This window comes from Hippocampus zosterae, chromosome 10 (genome assembly GCF_025434085.1).
Source record: "Hippocampus zosterae strain Florida chromosome 10, ASM2543408v3, whole genome shotgun sequence".
Classification (NCBI taxonomy): Eukaryota; Metazoa; Chordata; class Actinopteri; order Syngnathiformes; family Syngnathidae; genus Hippocampus; species Hippocampus zosterae.
In genome coordinates this window covers 2,607,013-2,628,983 of record NC_067460.1, presented here as the reverse complement: position 1 = coordinate 2,628,983, position 21,971 = coordinate 2,607,013, and the positions used below count along the sequence as shown (strand labels likewise).

The following is a 21,971-nucleotide window of genomic DNA, read 5'->3' as shown; positions in this document are numbered from 1 at the left end:
GAGAGTAGAATACATGTATAAATAAACGGACACATTTTCTGATGTACGCCGAAAATGAGCTTCCCCTCCTTGACATACCAGCATCTGCCACTACTGTGGATGCACTCGCGACTGGGTGCTTTGCATTAATGTGGGAGGCTAAACTTGAGCTGCTTCGGTGGTCAGCAAACTCCTTCTTACAAATTAGGCACAGCACTCTACTTTTATCAATAGCGCTGTCAGGGCGTTTTTGAAAAGTTTGAAAATTTTTTATTCATTGTGCCGAGAACTCTCACATGCTCCTCCATTTTCACCTCAGGCTGTGACTGACGGTTGTTTCCCCACCCTCAACTACTCGAACACAGGAAGCCAACACAAGAAAAAGGATATTATAAAAAGGCAAACCACGTACAGAAACAAAAAAGTTAGAGACTAAAATTTAGATTAACACAATTAAAAAACAGAACGCACTAAAGACAACTGTAATTACTTATACGCAATTAACGCGATAAATTGACACCTCGAATTATAATTTCATCCGGGTTATTTTGCGAACAAAATGAAATTTGAATAAGTAATTCCAATATATAATGTGGTAATACAGACCGATTTTTCTGTTGTCCCAATTCTCAAGAAAATGTTAATGCCAACTAAATACTATTTCACAGCACCAAACTACCGTATTTTCACGACTATTCGACGCACCGTACGGTTGGGCGCAGTTTCATTAATGGGTGACATTTCTGTATTTTAGACATAGACAAACCGCACTGTCTTAATGAGCGCAGTTTTACAGTGGTAAAACATACGCCAGCTTAAACATACAGCATGCATGCGCGCACGCTAACATGTTAGCTTGAAGCATACGGTAGCATGCCAAGACATACAGATACAAGCTAAAAACACGTTTTTAAAAAGGCAACGAAAGCAGAACTGAGTTCGGGTGTATTTTATTTAGCCATCGTACAATGTTCTCACGTTTTTCGATCAATCATCACCCAGAAATCCATCAAAGTCCTCATCCTCTGTATCAGAAGCAGAGGACTGCACATCCCAGTTGTCATTGAACGCATCACATGCTAAAATGTGAGTTGCTACGCATTGCCGAGCGGAAAAAAGGAGCAGCAACAGCAAAGTCAACATTTCTCTCGTATGAAGCTTTCCCACATTTGAAAGTAAAGAACAGAGCGAAACATGGTGGCAGCGCGTGTGTGTGTAAAAAGAATTGAACAATTGTGCAAGTACCGTAATCCATCAAAAACGCTGCGTTCCCTCTCGTTGTCAGAGTCACTCTCATTGCCATGCGGCTACACAGAAATGATGCCGGCTTTGCCAAAAACTCAAACAACAGTGCAAGCAGACACGTTCGTCCAAGCAGCCAAAATCCATTTGCAAATTGTGGCGTAACTCGCCCAGCGCTCCCTCTCACTCTTTGTAAAATTGTGTTTGCCATCGATCATCCATTGTTCCCATGCCGTTCGCAACTTTACTTTGAACGCCCGGTTGATGCCGATGTCCAGCGGTTGGAGTTCTTTAGTCAAGCCTCCGGGAATAACGGCAAGCTCAGAGTTCATTTGCTTGACTTGGTTTTTCACCGCTGCTGTGAGATGGGCACGCATGCCAAAAGCATAACCGAGGGCTTGAAGTTTGAACTGAGCTTCGTAGGTGTGTCCCTTTGTCGAATTTATTTTCGGGGTTCTTAGAAACCAAAACCGGAGTTGTTTTGCAACAATGCACATTGCCACACTCTATACAGGTGTTGGTACCTGCTTGCGACGTCCCTTTAGCGTCCACTTACACGCCCACCCTTCACCCATTGGCGGACTGCTCCCCAGCACGTCTCTCTCTCTCTCTCTCTCTCTCTCTCTCTCTCTCTCTCTGTCTCTGTATATATACACGCCCACCCTTCCCTGATTGGCCGACTTCTTTCCCGCATGCCTGGCCACCGTCACTACCGCCTTTTCTCTATATAAACAGCGTGTCGGCTGTCAGTCAGATTTTGGAACTCCGCGCATACAAAAGACGCTCCGCACCATAAGGCGTCCTGTCCATTTTGGAGAAAATTTAAGACATTTAATGGTGCCTTATAGTCGTGAAAAATACGGTACTTCACCAAAACATTGCACAGTCATCGGGCCTGATGTAAATTCTGATGTAAAAAACAAAATTCTGGGACTTTCGTCTTAGATGATTCAAATATGCCAGGGCAAATAAAACACTGTTTTTTCGATTTATTTTACACTGTTTATTTTGCCATGTCTGGCAATGTGTCACCTAGTATTATTTTGCCGCGAATTGCACAAGAATTTCAAATATAAATTCTGCTCAGTTGGAAGTGTGCCCGATTGTGGTAGTGGTTCCAGCAGTGACACCGAATATGACACTTTATTCCATCGTTTCACTTGTTCAAATACCAATCTATAATATTTTATTTAAACTATGTTTACAATTTCTTGTAGCCAGTCAGGAGCTGTAAACAAGCCGTTTTGTTTCAAGTGTTTCCAGAAGAAATCAACAGTTATGCAATTGAAAGACGGGTAGCTCGTGAAACACAAAAATGAGTAGAGCCCCACAAAAATAGTGTTCAGACTATTCATTCATTCATTCATCTTCCAAGCCGCTTGATCCTTACTAGGGTCGCGGGGGGTGCTGGAGCCTATCCCAGCTGTCTTCGGGCAGTAGGCGGGGAACACCCCGAATCAGTTGCCAGCCAATCGCAGGGCACACAGAAACGAACAAACATTCGCACTCACACTCACACCTAGGGACAATTTTAGAGTGTTCAATCAGCCTGCCACGCATGTTTTTGGAATGTGGGAGGAAACCGGAGCACCCGGAGAAAACCCACGCCAGCCCGGGGAGAACATGCAAACTCCACACGGAGGCCGGAGCTGGAATCGAACCCGGTACCTCTGCACTGTGAAGCCGACGTGCTAACCACTGGACTACCGGGCCGCCGTGTTCAGACTAGTATATGAATAAATAGGGGCCTAATAGTAAAAACATATGTTAAATGAATCTAAAAAAAAATAGGTTAGTGTTAGAAATTAAGAAAAGTTCAAGAGTTGAAATTATTTTTTAAATAAAGTTAGGGTATGGTATAGATTGGAATTACAAAAAAATCTGGACTGAAATTGCCAAAATGGCCACAGCTGGAATGGGGAGCGAGTCATTGTGGAAGGCAGTTGAACAGTAACACGACCGCCTCCATATCAAAATAACTTCTTCATGGCCAATGAATGTAATCACGGTAAATTGCCGATTCCCGGTTGGCCCAGAATTCTTCGCTCTGGCCACTGACCAATCAGAGCCGTTCACGAAAGAAAAAAAAACTGCTTACAGAAAGTTGCCGGTCACGGCAAAATAATACCTGCCCTCAATTTATTCAACAACAAAGTATGTCAGGTGAAATCCAGAAAGACTGTGTATGAATCAGGTTAAGGAAATAGTTTTAAAACAATCTTACAACCATTGATGCAATACGTCGCAATTCCAGTGCACCAACAAATCTACTGATTCATTTGTGTTCGTGTTTTCTTTCCGTACGTGTTTTCTTTCCGCATGCATGTGTTCGTGTTTCTGAAGATCGATTCGAGTGTCATGTTTTCAGGCACAAACGCAATAATTTGCAGTTAGCCATCACACTGACCAAAGGTTTATGCATGAAACCACAAACTATCTACTGTAAGAAGGCGAAATTAAAGAACACACCAAGAATGACATTTGGCTGTAATTACAAATACCGACGATATAATGAGATTAAACCTAATGTCGAAAGTACACTGCTAAATGTTTTATAAATCTTTCAGGTTGACAGAAATTATCTCCGAGTTGAAATGACATCTGCATTTCTCGGCGTCTATTCACAAAAATATATCGTAACTGTCTCAAATAATGCCTTTGAGAAGGAATCTTGAACAACAGTAGGCTAATAGCAATGTATCATGCATTGTCTGTTGTTATAATTGTACTACCGTAGATCGATGCGACGTTTCCGAAAATGTAGGTTTTGGATTGCAGAGCTCTCCACCAAAAGAAATCCAAACAAAAACAGACTGTAGATGCGGAAGTATGTTGTTCAATTTTAAACCAATCAAATCACCCAACTATCGTTTGCGCAATCATCTTACGTCAAAGGCGGGTCCAAAAAAAGATAGCCAATTAGAAACAAGATTGCTACCAATAACAGGCTGTGTTATTGGTAACAATACTACAAACTCCTGAAAATGTTTTTTTTTATCTTTATTGAACAAGTCAGAATACAATTCTCAGTAAACAGAAAACAAAACTAACGTGTTATGAATACATACACATATTACAAACGTTTAAACCAAAAAAGAAGCCAGGGGACCTTTAGACAAAAATTTCAAATAAGGAGCATATAGCCAGAGTTTTAACAGCTTTCTTGTTTTTGGAATCCATAATAGAAATCATGTACTGCTTTGTTTCTGCTTCAAAAATTAAGAAAAGAGGTTTTGAATTATTCCATCTGTATTTGTGGATATGAAATTTAGTGAGATTGATTATTAAATTTATAATGAAGGCTTGTTTAGTGGGGGGTTTTCCTTGCTTTTGTAGAACCCAAATAGTACATTTTCCAGTTTAGCATAAAGTCAGAGTCAATATGTTCAATGATAAATCTGAATACAACTTTCCAAAATGTGTTGGAAAGTGAAAAAAAAAATGTATCAAATCAACCAATGAATCTTTTTTTTTCATGCAGCCCTTTTCATACCGAGTAATTCAATCCAAAGTGCTGTGCAATAAAAAACATCCAAAATCAACATAAAAAGACCTGCACCCTCCCACCTGTGCCTGTGCTGACATACACAAAACACACATATACGCATAACCTAATAAACTGTTCATCAATAAATAAATAAAAGCAAAAGCATGGCAAGGTACAGAGAAACCATCTGGGTAAAAAGCCTCCAAGATCCACCCTGAGAGAAATGACAGCCCACCATCACAGAGACACCTGGCCCAGATTGATTGCGATATACCCAACACATGGTGCAGAGCCCACCAGTCCCGTGGGCCGAAGGTCACCCCACTGTGAGAAGGTCAGCCACATCTCCCAGTGTGGAGGCCCTCCATGAGGAAACACTCGGGGTAAAAGCTTTTAAATTTTTTTATAAAAAAGCAAAGTAAAATACAACAAACCTAAAAAACAAAATAAAGAAGGTAAGATGAATAAGATGGCTCAAGACCATGAAGGCATTTAAAAATGAATAAAAACACCACACCTTATCTTGATGTGGTCAGAGATAGGTAGTCCATCCACCATTTTCTATTCTGCGTATACTCAAGCGGCTCGTAGGGGTGATGGAGCCTATCCCAGCTGTCTTTGGGCAGTAGGCGGGGCAGAAGGGAAATGAAGCTCAAAATTTACTCTAACATTGTTTTATGTATTTGAGTAATTGTTTAAATTGTACTTGTCAGTGTACATAAAGTGTCTGTGTTTTTACTCAGAATCAACTTTTATTTTAGAAGAACTGCTAATTTACAAGATTACATTGCTCTGTATGCTTTCAGTTGCATTGTGGCAATGTTTTTCTTTCTTTCTTTCTTTCTTTCTTTCTTTCTTTCTTTCTTTCTTTCTTTCTTTCTTTCTTTCTTTCTTTCTTTCTTTCTTTCTTTCTTTCTTTCTTTCTTTCTTTCTTTCTTTCTTTCTTTCTTTCTTTCTTTCTTCTTGATATATGCCAGCTTTTATAGATGAATCACACAAATTGAGTATATAATTTAAAAGGAATAACACACAGCGGTCGACTGGTTAGCACGTCGACTTCACAGTGCAGAGGGTTCAATTCCAGCTCCAGCACCCCTGTGTGGAGTTTGCATGTTCTCCCTGTGCCTGTGTGGGTTTTCCCCCGGTACTCCAGTTTCCTCCCACATTCCAAGGTGTCTAAACCTTTATTAGTTATACAGTAATCCCTCATTTTTCACAGTAAATGGGAACCACAACCCCCCCACAAAAAGTGAAAAACCATGAACTAGGATGTTCCCCCTCTCTCTCGGAATTTTCATGGACCAGCATGTTTAAAGTATGGTGGCACTTACGAGGCAGCAAGGAACAGTTCCACCTTGATATTTGAAAGCAGAAGAACAATCTTACATTTTTATCTTGTCACACAATGACAGGTGTTGGCAAGTCCATTAGTCAACGTGTCATACACAATCATCGTGTTGCATTAAAACTAAAATTATCACACAACAGCAAACTATGACATACCAGCAAATAAAAAAACAACTAAAACAATGAAGAAATAATTGACACAAAACATGCATTTAAACACTATTTATATTCTAGATGCTGCACAGGATGCTGGGAGCGCATTCAGTCTACCAGCGATGCGACAATATGTGAACAGTATTTATATTTTACATATTTATTACAAAAGGTGGCCCAGTGGCCCAGTGGTTAGCAAATCGACCCCAGAGTGCAGAGGTCTTGGGTTCAATCCCCGCTCCGGCCTCCCTGTGTGAAGATTAAATGTTCTCCCCGGGCCTGCGTGGCTTTTCTCCACGTACTCCAGTTTCCTTCCACATTCCAAAAACATGCATGGCAGGCTGATTGAACACACAAAATTGTCCCTGGGTGTGAGTGTGAATCGTTGTTTGTCCTATTGTGCCCTGCGATCGGTTGACAACTGGTTCAGGGTGTCCACTGCCTACTGCCCGAAGACGGCTGGGATTGGCTCCAGCACGCCCCGCGACTCTTGAGAGGATAAAGCGGATCGGAAGCAAGCTTTTGGACAACTTTGTGTGCACATTTTGAGCATGACGTCTCTGATCCACTGGTTAAAGGAAACTTTGATTCTCTACTCTTTCATCTCAAACTGCTTCAAACAACAAAGCGTGTGATGGAAAAGTGGTTGTGCCTGCATGACTGTCTGTGTTTTATGTTATGTGTTGTGTTTATTGTTTTACTTGATGTTAACTGTTTTGTTAAGCGCTTTGTTACAGCTGCCGCTGTTGTGAAAGCGCTATATAAATCAGCATGTATTGTATTGTATTGTAACTTTGAGACGTCTGGGATCCGTCCCTTGAGGGAGGGTTACTGTCATGATTCGGTTTAGGGACCAACAGATGGCACTGTAGGGCTCCCCCGGCAGCTGCACACCTGTTGGTCATAGGTAATTAGGGCCTTAAAAGGACTCTCAGCCCGAACACTCGGTGTCGGTTCATTGTTGCTCTTTGCTACTGTCATGTTTGGTTGTTTGCTAGTGATGGGTCCAGCGACACCGATGCATTGACACATGCGCCGGGCTCACAGAGCAAACCACGTGTCGATGCATGTGCTGGCTCATTATGTCACGTGATTGACACGTGAACTGCGTTGACACAGTCCAGGCTGCTAATTGACACATCGACTGCGTTGACACAGTCCAGGCTGCTAATTGACACATCGGCTGCGTTGACACAGTCCAGGCTGCTAATTGACACGTGAACTGCACCGGTGCAGTTTAGACCGCATCGGCTGCTTGGCACAGTACAGGCTGCGCCACTTAGTCCAGGGGGCGTCGACTCAGTGCAGAGGGCGTTGACGCAGCAAAAGCCCGCCGCACAGTGTTTATAAGGAAGTGGGTTTGGCGACACAATGCCACTTGCCGAAACAAGCCAGACCTCACTCACGCTCGCTTGTCGAAGTTCGTGTCAGTGCAGACTTCGTGTTCGTGCCTTGCCTTCCTTGCCGATTATGGAGCAGAGACGCAAATCATCCGCCGTGTGGGACCATTTTGATGTCGCGGAGAATAAGGTATTATTTATTTATTTATTCAAATCGCCTTCTGTCGCCGAGAGGCTCTCGGCGACAGAAGGCGAGTGCCTCTCAGATTATTGACATGTGTTGTACCATTCTAATCCGAATACATTTCAAGGTAACTCTTGGTTACTTCCTATTCACAGTTCATTACAGGTGAAATGTCGAATTTGCCGGGTCGAATTGTCATACACCAACAGAAGCACCTCCACCATGCTGAGGCATTATCGGGCCAAGCATGAGAATGAAGTTCGCGATACACCCAGTATTACGCCAGGTATACAAACGTTCACTCATCTTTTCACGGTTGCTATGTTGATGATTTAATTGACAATCAGTAATTATTATTGGTTGACTCTCCACTCCATGTTTGACAATCAAGGTTCCACGAAGCAGCTGTACTGGAAGGACCAACACACTTCTTTCCCAAACCTCTCCCACCTCGCAAAGGAGTTCCTTTGTACGCCAGCCTCATCCGTTCCTTGTGAGCGCGTGTTCTCCACAGCAGGAGAAATCGCTTGTAAAAGACGCAACAGGCTGAAGTTTAAAACATTGGAGCATCTTATTTTTCTCAATAAAAATTTGTGAAATAAAAGCCCACAAGCATCCTCATTCAAATGATCTTCACATTATTTGAACACATTGAATGTTGCAAAATGAATGCATGGATGTGAATGATATTGTATACACTTCATCAAATCGATGAATGACCTTATGAAAATGTCTTGGAACAGTTGTAGATGCAAAACCGTGCTGGCAGCTACATAATGGATAATAAAAGAAAAATATCCCAAACCATAGGGATCCTCCCAAAACTAAGGATGTGCTGAATAAGAAATCCTTGTACACACTTTTATTACTTCCATATTTGACCTATTGTGTGGAAATATGGGGAAATGCCAGTAAAACACTGTTTTAAAACTACAATACAAAGCAATCAGAACAATTACTGGCTCCAGATAGACGGAACCCACAAATCCACTGTTTATCAAATTAAACAATGAAATCTCATGACCTGGTTGACTTCAAAATCGCCCAATTAATGTACAAAGCACACAATAACCTCCTTTGCCAAAACATCCAGGAGCTTTTTAAAATTCGAGGAAGTTGTCATAATTTAAGGGGTACTAACCTATACAGAAAAATCCAAAACACGAACAAACATCACGCAAAGGAGTGTATCTGTAATAGGTGTAAATCTGTGGAATGATTCTGAAACTGACCAGTAAAATGAGTAACTCTCTTGCTGAGATTAAAAATGAATTTGAGAGTAGTACAAGACAACTACACAAATCAGAATTAAGCTGATAAATTCGATACACCCATGAAATATAGCAATACATCAGAAATACATTGATGAGATTATTTAATATATTAATGAAATGTAGCATCCATTATGAATATGAGAAAATCGACATATACATGTGCTCTAAAGAGTATGTACTGTATATACAAACCTAATGTAAAAATGTATTAGTACAGCATACATAAGGGTAAAAGCATTTGTTGATATTTAGACTTTCTTTCCTATTTAGAAAAATGATCAATTCATATATAAGAAGGGGTAGGACTTGGGGTAGGTTTTTTGCTTCTTTCTACTCCTTTGAACACATATTTGTGATGATGACTATTTTCTTTTCCTTTTTTTATATCTTACCTTCACCTTTTGCCAATTTATTACCGAATTGTATATTTTATATGTTCAATATACAAAACAATTTATCAGTCAGTTCAGTCTGTTAAGTGTGTTGGCTGCAGGGATCTTGAAGGTCCAGCAGGTGGCAGTGGTCAGTGACACAGTATCAGCACAGTATCAACACAGTGTGTCAGTGTGTCGACACGCCTCATGAGGCCTCATGGACCCATCACTATTGTTTGCTGTTCCTTTGCTGCTGTCATGTTTGTTTTAGTAGTGTTTTGGTTATTGATAGTTTTTGTTTGTTACTTTGGACTTTGTTTTGGATTTAGTTTTCTTTGTTTTAAATGCAATTCTTCAAATACACCCCGCTCCTCCATCCTGCCTGCTTTTTGGGGTCCATCACCACCACCCAACGTGACAATGCCCACTCACGCGTCTTTCTGCAATATGGCTGCCAATATGGCTTTATTTTTTTCATTATGATTTTTTTATGTTTTTTTAATAATAAAATACAGTATTTTGGAACAACCTGCAAAGCACTGAAAACTGCAAAATGTAAAGCGCAAAGTAGCGAGGGATTACTGCATTTTTTTTTCAAAAATGCTTTCTATCGGTTTAGTTTTTATTAGTTTAGTAATAGTTTTGATTTTTTTTTAATTGTATATTTGTTTTGTAGAAACTTAAAAGAAATAGAAAAGTGTATTGTGTGGTATAAATAATGTGCAAAAGCTAACAAGGTCCATGCCAATTGGATTATTTTTTTTTTTAATGTGCAAAAGCTAACAAGGTCCATGCCAAATTGGATTTTTTTTTTTTTAACACTTGAACCAATTTTGCTCAAAGTGTAATATAGCGGTCATATTTAAAAAAAAAACCTTGAGTTTTTATCCGATTGTCTTGAACATGTGGGTATTTAATCCTAAAATGTTCAGATGGAGGCGACCCGGTAGTCCAGTGGTTAGCACGTCGGCCGGCACGAGGTACCGGGTTCGATTCCAGCTCCGGCCTCCCTGTGTGGAGTTTGCATGTTCTCCCCGGGCCTGCGTGGGTTTTCTCCGGGTGCTCCGGTTTCCTCCCACATTCCAAAAACATGCGTGGCAGGCTGATTGAACACTCCAAATTGTCCCTAGGTGTGAGTGTGAGTGGTTGTTCGTTTCTGTGTGCCCTGCGATTGGCTGGCAACCGATTCAGGGTGTCCCCCGCCTACTGCCCGGAGACAGCTGGGATAGGCTCCAGCACCCCCCGCGACCCTAGTGAGGATCAAGCGGCTCGGAAGATGAATGAATGAATGTTCAGATGGCCAGGAAAAGCAATGTTTTTTTAAATTATTTTACCAAACGATGTTGCCGCGTCGACACACTGTTTGCCAATAAAAATGCAACTGATTTTGATGGTCCTAAAACATGTAAAACTAGATCCAATTCATGCTTTGCAAAATAATCACAATTGTATTAGTTTATTGTGTGTTTTTTAAAAAATGGCTCAGGAACACCCCCGAGAAAGTTTTAATGAACCAGCGCCATTTGTATGTTTTAGCAATACAGTATGTCCAAAAAGGTTTGCCTGGAAAATAACGCAAATTTTGAAGGTCTAACCCTGGAAAACACAATACCTGTACTGTTATCGCTACGTGTTGGATACTATAGGTATGTTAACGCAGGTCAACAGCAAGCCAAACTCATTTATTCATGAGCCAGGAAACTGAGCGTCTTGCTCCTTTATTACGGTCTTCTTGACGGCGTACAGTGAACAACTGTGACATCGACTCAATGAATTGCAGAGTGAAACTGAAATGAACAGATTTAAAACATGCATTAATATTGTGTACACAAATACAACACAAATCGTCAGGTGTTTAACAAGGACATAAATACAGCTCAAAATGTGACAAACAAGGATAAACAATGCATTTTCGCAGCACCTTCGCATGCTAATTAGCTTGTTAGCACCGATTTAGCATTGTCGCTACGTCGTTAGCAACACTCCAAACTAGCAAATTTCCAATAACAATCTCTGAAACACATTTCTAAATAATGATAAGCACGAGCAGACTTACAGCCATTGCTTTCGAAGGTGAAACGAAAGGAATATAACTCAGGAGGACCAGTTGCAACGATCACGGTCACGCTTTCTGTAATGAGTCGTCTGTTGAAACATGACGTCAGCTACCCACAATGCACCGCGATAACTAAATGAATATTCTAAACGGAATTACTATTAATGAAATGACCCAAAACTTTTACTGTGGGCAGAACACTCCCCGTCTGGCATTACTAATGCCACTACAACTATTTAACAGTTTCTTCAATTTCTAGAAGCATGACAACATCCGAGACGGGACGTAAGAATGTTTTTGAGACGCCCTGAGATGATGTTCTCACTTCGACCTTTCTGACCCTTCCGTCGTCGCTTGGAAATGTGGCTGTGATGACGGCCATTGTCCATTCATTTCTGGGTGCTTGATTTTGTTTCAACAGCACAATGTCACCTGGCTGGATGTTCCGACGTGCTGTATGCCACTTGCGCCTTGATTGGAGGGTGTTTAGGTATTCGCTTCTCCAGCGACTCCAAAATTCGTTTGCAAACGCTTGCACTTGTCTCCACTGCCCTTTGAGCAAGTCTTTTCCACAGAAGTCTCCTGGTGGAGGAGGAACGTGTCGCTTTTGGGTTAAGATCATTGCAGGACATAGCAGGAATGGTGAGGAGGGGTCAGTTGAGATAGGAACTAAGGGCCTTGCATTGATTATAGATGACACCTCCGCCATTAGGGTACAAAGCACGTCATGTGTCAGACGGGCGTGTTTGTTTTGTAGGAGCATGGAGTCCAATATTCTGCGAGTGACTCCAATCATTCTCTCCCAGACGCCCCCCATGTGGGAAGGATGCGGAGGGTTGAACTCCCAAGTGCAACCGTTGGCATGAAGATAGTTAATGACGTTGGGAGGATTCTTGTTCGGTTGTGCCATGCCCAGCTCTACACTTGCTGCGATGAAGTTGGTGCCCCTGTCGGATCGCATTTGCTTGGCTGGACCACGTATTGCAAATAATCTGCGTATTGCGTTTACACAACTGCAAGAATCCATTGATTCTATAACTTCAATGTGGACACCTCTTGTGGTCATGCATGTAAAAAGTATTGCCCACCTTTTGCTCTGCGCCGCTCCACCTCGTGTGCGCCGAGTGACCACTGACCATGGGCCGAATACATCTAATCCAACATACGAAAATGGAGGACATGTTTCAAGTCTCTCGTGTGGGAGATCTGCCATCTTCTGACTCTCAAGTTTTCCCCTGAGTTTTCTGCATGTTACGCAACGGTGAATCATGGATGAGACCAGTCTTTTGCAACCTATGATCCAGAGTCCAGCGTGTCGAATTGTACTTTCTGTGAAATGCCTTCCTTGGTGCATGACTTTAGCATGGTAGTGTCGGATGAGCAGAGTAGTCATGTGATGCTTGTTTGGAAGAACGATTGGATTCTTTTGTGCTATGTTCAATGAAGCATGCCTGAGACGACCACCGACTTTAATGAGTTTGTCGCTCATGCAGGGATCGAGAGCTGCAATAGAACTTGAGCTATGGACAGTTTGATTCGCTTGGAGAGCAGCATATTCATCAGGGAAAGTATCCCGTTGGACGGACTGTTGGATGAGGCGACTGGCAATTTCCATCTCCTCTGGAGTGCGTGGCGTAGTGCACTGATGCCACCCTTTACATGAGTGACTTGACAAGTTACTCGATGAGTGGGAACGAGCTTGGTGAATTAGGAATGCAATGGCACGTACCAGTGAGTTCCAGTTTGAGAAGCGTTTGAAGCGTTCTGACGAGAGTCCATTTTTCTGAATATGTGCAGCGAACGTTGCGACTTGTCTGATTTCGTCGTCAACTTCAGGATCAATTAAATCAAACGTTTGGTACATTTCAGGTTCGGGTAGTTTGTAAAGGAAGTCTGGTCCCTTAAACCACATTGTGCCCATGAGTTGTGATGCAGGTATTGACCTGGTGGCAATATCGGCTGAGAATTGTTCTTTCATTTGAGGGTTTTTTATAAGGCTGCGTCGAAGCGAGTTAAGTCTAGACAATGCTTGGTCCCTGTTGTTTGGGAGTGGCAAACGAGGGGACTTGAAGGGTAATGGAGCGACCCAGTTATTATTTTTGTCCTGGTGCACCTCTTTCGCCATTATCTTTAAGAAGGTCTCATCCTCGAAAGACATGGCACACTGGTTATCGTTCTCTGCGCACTCAAAAACGTCGTTTCCGAGGATTTCGGCTACTGCATCGGATTTTGAGCTGCGGTTAGAGAAACCATTCTTGTGCTCCCCGTCGTAGCATGGTTTTTCTTTGATGGTGATGCTGTTGGGACAAGGAGTGAGGAGAGATGGGCGACCGTTTGAGAGCATGTGAGTTTTGTAAACGCTGATGGTTGTTGACTTGTGAGTATTCAGACACACTTCTCCCACGATTACCCAGTCTAGATCCAGGCGCTGGGCAAAGGGAGCATTGTGGGGTCCGTTGACCTGCTGCCGTGCTTTGTGGACTTGTATAATGTCTCTGCCCAGTAAAACTGCAATTTGAGCATCAGGATCGTACTTTGGAATGAGAGGAGCAAGGTGTTTTAAGTGGGCGTGGGCGAGCGCGATTTCGGGCGTAGGTATCTCACCTCTATTGAAAACTATCTCATCGCATTCGATAAGAGGTGGGAGGTCTAGACGTGGACCTCCACCTACTGGCTCAATTTGAAACCCTGTTGCTTTTCTGCCAAGCATTTCGGTCAGACCAGCGAACGTTCTCATCTGGTAAGTCAGGGGGCTACTCTTGATCCCGAAGAGCTTGAAGAATTTGGGACGAGCCAGCGAGCTATTGCTCTGATCGTCAAGGATTACATACATCTTAACGGATCGTTCTGGCTGGTCTTTTGGGAAAACACGAACGATACATACCTTCGAGCAAGAGCGCGGCGGACTGCCTTTACCACAGATCTCAGTGCACTGTGACGTTACCTCTGGTGGTGTGTTGTCTTGGAGCTGAGGCTTTGGTTCCGGCGCGTTTTCCGGCTGAAGTTGTTGACTTGACTCAGGATGCATGACGGAGCAGTGTTTTTCGCTGTGACACTCCTCGCAGTTTAATTTCATGTTGCAGTCCTTTATTTGATGAAGGGGAGAACAGCAGCGGAAACATCTTCTGTATTCCTTGAGTATGTTCCTCCTTTCTTGTAGTGGTTTGGTCCGGAATGCTCTACATTTAGCCAGAGGATCTGATTTATTATGAACGGGGCAGTAGCGTGTTAAATCATCCTCCTCTGTATTATCTAGAGTGGCTGTGTCAACCTCTGTTTTGTTTACTGTAAGAGGTGTTTTGTATATAGGTTGTTTGTATGGTGGTCTCTCACCTTTGGGGAAGGGTTGACTGCTGCAGATGGCAAAACTTGGATCGTTTCTTGCTTTAGCCTCATCTTGGACAAACTTGACAAAATATGCGAAGGGAGGGAACGACACGTCATATAGTTGTTTGTATTTTGAGCCTGTGTGAAGCCATCTTTCTTGGAGACTTAGAGGCAACTTTTCAACTATGGGCTTAACACCACGGGGTGTGTCGAGGTAAGCAAGGCCAGGGAGATAAGTCTCATCTTTAGCAACTTGTAGCTCCAAGAGCAGATCTCCGAGCTCCCTGAGTTTTACGTCGTCTCTGTTTGTAAGGCGAGGGAAGTTGTCCAACTTTTTAAAGAGGGCGTTTTCCACTACTTCTGGTGTAGCGTAACACTCTTGGAGCCTGTCCCAGGACACCTGGAGGGCTGCTTGTGGGTTAGTGGTATATACAGCTCTGATTCTCTTCACGTGTTCTGAGGACTCTTTACCGAGCCACTTGACTAGGAGATCTAACTCCTGACTGCATGTGAGGCCAACATTTCCGGTTGCATTTATGAATGACGACTGCCATGCTCTAAAGCAGGTGTCACCAACATTTTTGAGGGTGAGAGCAACTTCATGTGTACCGATTGTGTGAAGGGCTACCAAATTGATACACGTCTGAAATAACATATTTGTCCAAAATACCTTCAATAATATGAGGATGTGTTATTTTTAATACTTGATGATTTAAATTGTCAGACTTTGATCGTGTTTTGAAATGTCTCACAGTACTGCCAATGTTTGCATTTTTAAATCATAATTTCTACTAGCAAATCACAATGTCCAGGCACTGGCGGGCTACTCAAGTGGTCTTCACGGGCTACCTGGTGCCCGCGGGCACCATGTTGGTGACCACTGCTCTAAAGTTTTCTGGGGTGTCGTCAAACTGAAATAGCCCCGTTGTGATTAACTCTCTGCGTGCAAGGAGCTTAGCAAAGTCTGTCATGGGTGGATCATTATTGGGGGAAGCGTGGTAGCTATGCTTCACATAGTCTCTTGGTATGTCAGGTGTTTCATCCTTTACAGAAGTTTTTTTGCGTACCGGAGGAGAGCGGTGTTGTTCGGGTGTCCTTTTTTTTTTTTTTCCCAAGATGGCGCCCGAGTAGGCAGCCTTCGGCAAGTGCTCTTCAAGAGCCTTGCTTTATTTGTTCTTTTTTGTTGTTTTTGTCTTTTGTTTTGTCACATGTTGTTTGTTGTTTCATTGTGTGGACCTGATCTGGACTGTTTTCAGCGCTTTTTGGCCACGACATTCGTCAAAGGAGCAGTATCTGTGCTTGGTGGTTGCGCCTTCTCGGCAGCACGCCTGTACCAGCACAGATTTTGATTGGGAGGAATGTCGGCGCCATTGACTGTCGGTGCTGGACAGACCTGGGGCGCTTGTGTTTTTTGCGCCAGTAATGGGCAGCATTTTTCACAACCCCGATTTGTTCAGTGGCTATGTCGGCGCTGTTGGACAGTTGGCGTTGGTGCGACTGGATGGATGGCCGCTGAAGTTGAGGATGAGGAGAGAGGAGCGTTGGCGAAGAGCGCCGATGCGTATTTGGAACCGTGAGTCGCCGCTTGGAATTGAAGTGGATTTCCATGGGACAGGAGAAGTGAAACAATCTCTTTTTTCATCGATGGATGCTACAGCTTCTTGTTGACTTTGAAACTTAGCTTGTAGCCGACGTGTGCACATTTTGAGCATGACGTCTCTGATCCACTGGTTAAAGGACACTTTGATTCTCTCCTCTTTCATCTCAAACTGCTTCAAACAACAAAGCGTGTGACGGAAAAGTGGTTAGGACTGCACGACTGTCCGTGTTTTATGTTATGTGTTGTGTTTATTATTTTACTTTATGTTAACTGTTTTGTAAAGCGCTTTGTTACAGCTGCCGCTGTTGTGAAAGCGCTATATAAATCAGCATGTATTGTATTGTATTGTATTGAGGTGAACGATTGTGTCCTTGCCGGTTGAACTGACTTCAGCTGGGTCTGGTGTTGCACGTACTCCATAGTTCGTTCTCTTACTGCTTGTACTGGGACTGCACTCTTGACGCTTTCAGCTTTGCCGTGTTCGATCGCTACAGCTGCTTCTAGGACTTCTGCTTTCGCTGTAGCGGCTGCCACTTCCTTCTCCATCTCCAGCAGATCTAGATCTGCCTCTAATGGTGCTTTTTCCAATTCCAGTTTGGCTTGTTGTTTCTTGATTTCCAATTGTTTTTTTCTGTATGAAGCTTTAGCATTTGTAGCTTCTGCAGAGGCTCTTGCCAAGATGGCTGCTTCTAGTACACTGGACTTTGAGGACAATATGGATGAGTGTTTGGATGATGCCTTCGATGATGCTTTGGCTTCGGAGTAAGCCATTTCTTCTTGGGCGTTGTCCATCGCTGCGTTTTGGTTCTTTCTTGCACCAACTGCTGATATGGCTTTTCACTGTACTGTTATCACTACGTGTTGGATACTATAGGTATGTTAACGCAGGTCAACAGCAAGCCAAACTCATTTATTTATGAGCCAGGAAACTGAGCGTCTTGCTCCTTTATTACGGTCTTCTTGACGGCGTACAGTGAACAACATTGACATCGACTCAATGAATTGCAGAGTGAAACTGAAATGAACAGATTTAAAACATGCATTAATATTGTGTACACAAATACAACACAAATCGTCAGGTGTTTAACAATGACATAAATACAGCTCAAAATGTGACAAACAACGATAAACAATGCATTTTCGCAGCACCTTCGCATGCTAATTAGCTTGTTAGCACCGATTTAGCATTGTCGCTACGCCGTTAGCAACACTCTAAACTAGCAAATTTCCAATAACAATCTCTGAAACACATTTCTAAATAATGATAAGCACGAGCAGACTTACAGCCATTGCTTTATAAGGTGAAACGAAAGGAATATAACTCAGGAGGACCAGTTGCAACGATCACGGTCACGCTTTCTGTAATGAGTCGTCTGTTGAAACATGACGTCAGCTACCCACAATGCACCGCGATAACTAAATGAATATTCTCAACGGAATTACTATTAATGAAATGACCCAAAACTTTTACTGTGGGCAGAACAATAACCCTTCTTTGGAAAATGATGAATTCTACATTAAATGACTGCTATATACTATATATACTGAACACCAAAACATGTTTTTTTTTCAAATATTTAATGCTTTAATCCTCATTTAGGATTAGGGCCAAATTTGACCCTTTGGGATTTAAGGGTAGCATTTGAGTAGCATAATTTATCGGGGCCAAATTTGACCCCGTGGGTTCTCCAGGGCTAAACATGCACAACAACTCATGAAACTTTGCTAGTTTATTGTGCATTTTTAAATGGCTAAACAGCGCCCCCTTGTACCAAAACATCCTGTTGGCAATCTACATCTACGAAAATGTGGTAGTATTTGTGACATGTATATGCTAAAGCTGACACGAAGTCACCCCTTTTGAATTGTCTTTCATATTTGGACCCATTTTTTGGCCTTTGACAGAGGTCACATTATAAAATCCTCCAATGGGGTTTATCCGATTTTCTTGAAACTGTGGGTGTTTTATCTTCAGATGACCAGGAAAAGAAAATGTTTTTTTTTTCAAACACTGTTGCGATGTGCTTTTTGACAAGAAAAATTGTCTTTCGGTACCCACCAACCATTGTAATGACTAGGATTTCTAAAAGTAATGTTTTTATAATTATTATAAACAGTACAATAGCAGTATTTTACTGCAAATTATAAGTGCAGTAACATACTGTAGAAAATGGCAGTGCTTTATTTGGATCACTGTTGCCAGTGAAGTACCGTCATTTTTACAGTAGCAAGTTATACACAGTGATTTCTGTCACTTTAAGTGTCGTGAAGAAGATGCAAGTATGCTTTTGTCCACTTGATGGCAGTGTCACTCCAGCTCTGAAACTGATATTTTCTCATATTTTCCTGCTGCCCCATCAGAGCAGACCATTTTAAATGAAGGGGGAGGGGGGGTTGCTCATTTGGTTAAAATAAACAGTCTTCCACGGTTAATTTAATACTCTACTTTTGTGGTGAATTTAAGTAGTTCTGCTTTGACTGTAAACAAGAAATGTAAAAATGAAAGGCCTTACCGGGAAGATCAAATACCTCAGATGTAGAGAGCACATTTTTGAGCTTTCATCACAGAGAGAGCCTTTGGCCGGAAACTAAAAAAATAAAATGACTCTTTTGTCAGTCATTTAACATGAGCAAATAATAACATTTATCATTTGTGGTACATTTAATTGAGCTTTTTGTGAGTTTTATTTTTTTTTCAAATGTTTTAGGTCCTTACGCTTCGCTCTGCATGTGTGTCCTGTCTCATTCAGCGTATGTCAGAGGTGTTGCTGTTCTAGGTTGTCCTGCTGCCGCCAGCTGCATGTGTGTCCTGTCTCATTCAGCGCATGTCAGAGGTGTTGCTGTTGTAGGTTGTCTTGCTACCGCCAGCTGCATGTGTACTGCCCCACCCCCCACACCCCACCATGGGCTGAAAAAGGTTACCTCATGCTGGCGACTTTAATTGTCAACCTACCTCAAGGCTGACCCATGACTGTGTGCTCATTCACGTTGCGCTTAAGAGGACAACCCACACACGTAAGCATAAAGTATTGAAAATGGAATGAATAAATTGCTTCTACATGAGTATGGATGTTTTGTAAGGACATATGTATCAAAGAGTATCAAAAAACATCATTAAAACCAAAACGGGAGATGGCACTTCAACACAAAATACAATATTTAATGACTCAGACTGAAATATTGCAAGAAAATATACTGTCATGTAGCTCTTTTTTAGAGCATTGGCTCTTTTGGCTACGGTCTTCAAATTTTTGTTGCTTAAATTGATTCATTATGCCCCACTCCTAAAAAAACTCAAAAACACAACAAAATATAATTTAAAATGTGTAAAAAGAAAAGAAAGTGATACATTAAACCAGAGGTCCCCAACCTTTTTTGCCCCACGGACCGGTTTCATGTCAGACAATATTTTCAGGGACCGGCTTTTAAGGTCGAATAGATACAACATAATACGATAAAAGAAAAAGGAGAGCTGAGGTGCTGTTTTTTTTAAGACGCACACGTTATGAATGGTTTTCACAGTCTCAACAAATACAGGTACGCCTTTCTCCGTCTCCGTGCTTTCTCTTCTTCCGTTCGACTCGAGAGGCGTTCTGGAATTTTCTAACAAAAAATAACGCATCCAAACAGAAAATCAAGCGAGAAAATCGCTAAATAAATTCTATAGCCCCCTTACAGAATTTAGTTTGTGATTTCCTCGTTTGTAAATACACAACAAGCAGGGGTGGGCAAATTCCGGCCCGCAGGCCGAATCCGGCCTGTTTGTCATTTTAATCCGGCCCTGCCGCATTTTGATACACAATTAAGGTTCGATGTAAATTATTGCATTCATTTAATTTGGACTTGTAATGACAAGCATTTCAACGCGAGGTTGTGCAGTTACTTTAAGTTGCAGAGCACAGGGAGGGAGTTGGAGACGACACAGAAGCCCGCAGTAGTGCCAACTCAAGCAACTTCCACTCGATACGACGGAATAAGTGTGTCCGGCTGTCCGCGCCGCTATTTCTATCATTGGATCCAAAACAGCGACATGCAAGAGACTCTTTATTGCAGTGAGTTTTACTGGAATTGCGAATATTTTTACATCCAATCGTGGCATCCAAATGAAGAGGAACAGTAGTGGCCGCGGAAGAGAAAGTGAAGTGTATCTGATTAAACGAAGCAGGTTACAAAGTACGAAACATTCAGGAGACGTTTGGAGTTCGAAAGTCTCAAATCTACGAGACTTTGAAAAACGAGGAAGCAATTCTTGCTCAGTCCGATTCTGCTGGCTATTTCCCTGCTCAGAGTGAATTGCTTGCGGCTCGAGGGACAGTCGAGTAAATACAGGTTTCCTGTATTTACTGACTTGACTGTTATTGTGATAAAAACTTTCCACAAACTGGACCGCTAATAAGAGAGAAAGCGAATTCCATAACACGAACTATGGGCATCGAAGACTTCGAAGCATCCCGTGGCTGGCATCAAAAATTCATTGCATGACATCAGCATAGCAACGCTGTCTTGTGTGGTGATCGAGGAGAAGTCAAGTTCGAGACAGTGAGTGATTGAGTGAGTCATTTTACTTTACTTTTGTCATTTTGTAGCAAATAGTCCTAACTTTGTTATATTTTCATCCATCCATCCATCCATTTTCCGAACCGCTTGATCCTCACTAGGGTCGCCGGGGGTGCTGGAGCCTATCCCAGCCGTCTTCAGGCATTAGGCGGGGGACACCCTGAATCAGTTGCCAGCCAATCGCAGGGCACACAGAGACGAACAACCATCCACGCTCACACTCACACCTAGTACCAATTTAGAGCGTCCAATCAGCCTGCCATGCATGTTTTTTTGGAATGTGGGAGGAAACCGGAGCACCCGGAGAAAACCCACGCAGGCCCGGGGAAAACATGCAAACTCCACACAGGGAGGCCGGAGCGGGGATTGAACCTGGTATCTCTGCACTGTGAGGTCGACGCGCTAACCACTGGACTACTGGGCTGCCCGACACCCATTTCATGAACGATTAATCCAGTTAAGAAATGTTTTCCGCCCTTGTTATATTTTGTCAAAAATAATGCTTTTGAACGTTTGACAGCTTATACCAACTTTCTATTCATGTCTCCTTTTTTCATGTGTCTGTCACGGTTCTGTTTTCGGTCTGGCCAGCAGGTGGCATGAGCGGACTTCTGGTGCCAATCTATGATTATGAGACTCTGTATTTAAGGACTCCTCTGTTGTGCACCTGTTGTCAGAGTCTTGTTTATGCCTTGCTGTTTCCATGCTCATAGACCATTTGGCTATAGACATCATCGTTTTTCGCTTTCGATATTCTCGGTATTATTTGATCTTGTCAGTATGGTTTTCATTTTGTGATTTGGCTTTTGGCTTGCGTGTGCTTTGTCACATTGTTTTTCATTGCGTTCTCGGTTCTTGGTTTCTTTCCTTGCCCTTTCGGCAAGCGCTTTTTGATACTCATTATTGTACGCCCTGGTCCGTTTTGACCAGCGTCTTTTGTTACTCTTTGTTGGTGCGATTTTGGTATTCAAACATTTTTTTGCTACGGAGATCTTGTTGACATCTACGCTTTGGGATCCAAACTTAAATCGGCTTGTCCGGTCCGAAACGT

The 21,971-nt window shown here is 42.4% G+C and overlaps 2 protein-coding genes and 1 long non-coding RNA gene across 7 annotated transcripts in view; 1 reads left to right on the top strand and 2 right to left on the bottom strand.

Moving 5' to 3' along the window:
- Window positions 1-4,061, bottom strand: part of bcas3 (BCAS3 microtubule associated cell migration factor) — a 376,831-nt gene extending 372,770 nt beyond the window's left edge. For all 5 annotated transcript variants that reach the window (XR_007964470.1, XM_052078874.1, XM_052078875.1 and 2 more), the window contains exon 1: window positions 3,954-4,061. The gene's annotated coding sequence lies outside the window, so the exon portion shown is untranslated. The remainder of the gene's footprint in view (window positions 1-3,953) is intronic.
- Window positions 4,062-7,344: 3,283 nt separating this feature from the next.
- On the top strand, window positions 7,345-8,221 carry LOC127609314 (uncharacterized). Its single transcript, XR_007964533.1, has 3 exons — window positions 7,345-7,738; window positions 7,898-8,018; window positions 8,124-8,221. It is a non-coding gene; the product is annotated as an uncharacterized LOC127609314 (long non-coding RNA).
- Window positions 8,222-11,061: 2,840 nt separating this feature from the next.
- On the bottom strand, window positions 11,062-13,794 carry LOC127609150 (uncharacterized). The gene is made up of 2 exons (XM_052078906.1): window positions 11,437-13,794; window positions 11,062-11,167 (listed from the first exon to the last, which is right to left on the bottom strand). The coding sequence occupies exon 1, from the start codon at window positions 13,778-13,780 to the stop codon at window positions 11,669-11,671; it is 2,112 nt and encodes a 703-aa protein (XP_051934866.1). The 5' UTR covers window positions 13,781-13,794; the 3' UTR covers window positions 11,062-11,167; window positions 11,437-11,668.
- Window positions 13,795-21,971: the final 8,177 nt, after the last annotated feature.

Excerpts from the sequence above, each read along its gene's own strand:
- LOC127609150 (XM_052078906.1), bottom strand. The coding sequence starts at position 13,780 with ATGCTCTCAAACGGTCGCCCATCTCTCCTCACTCCTTGTCCCAACAGC.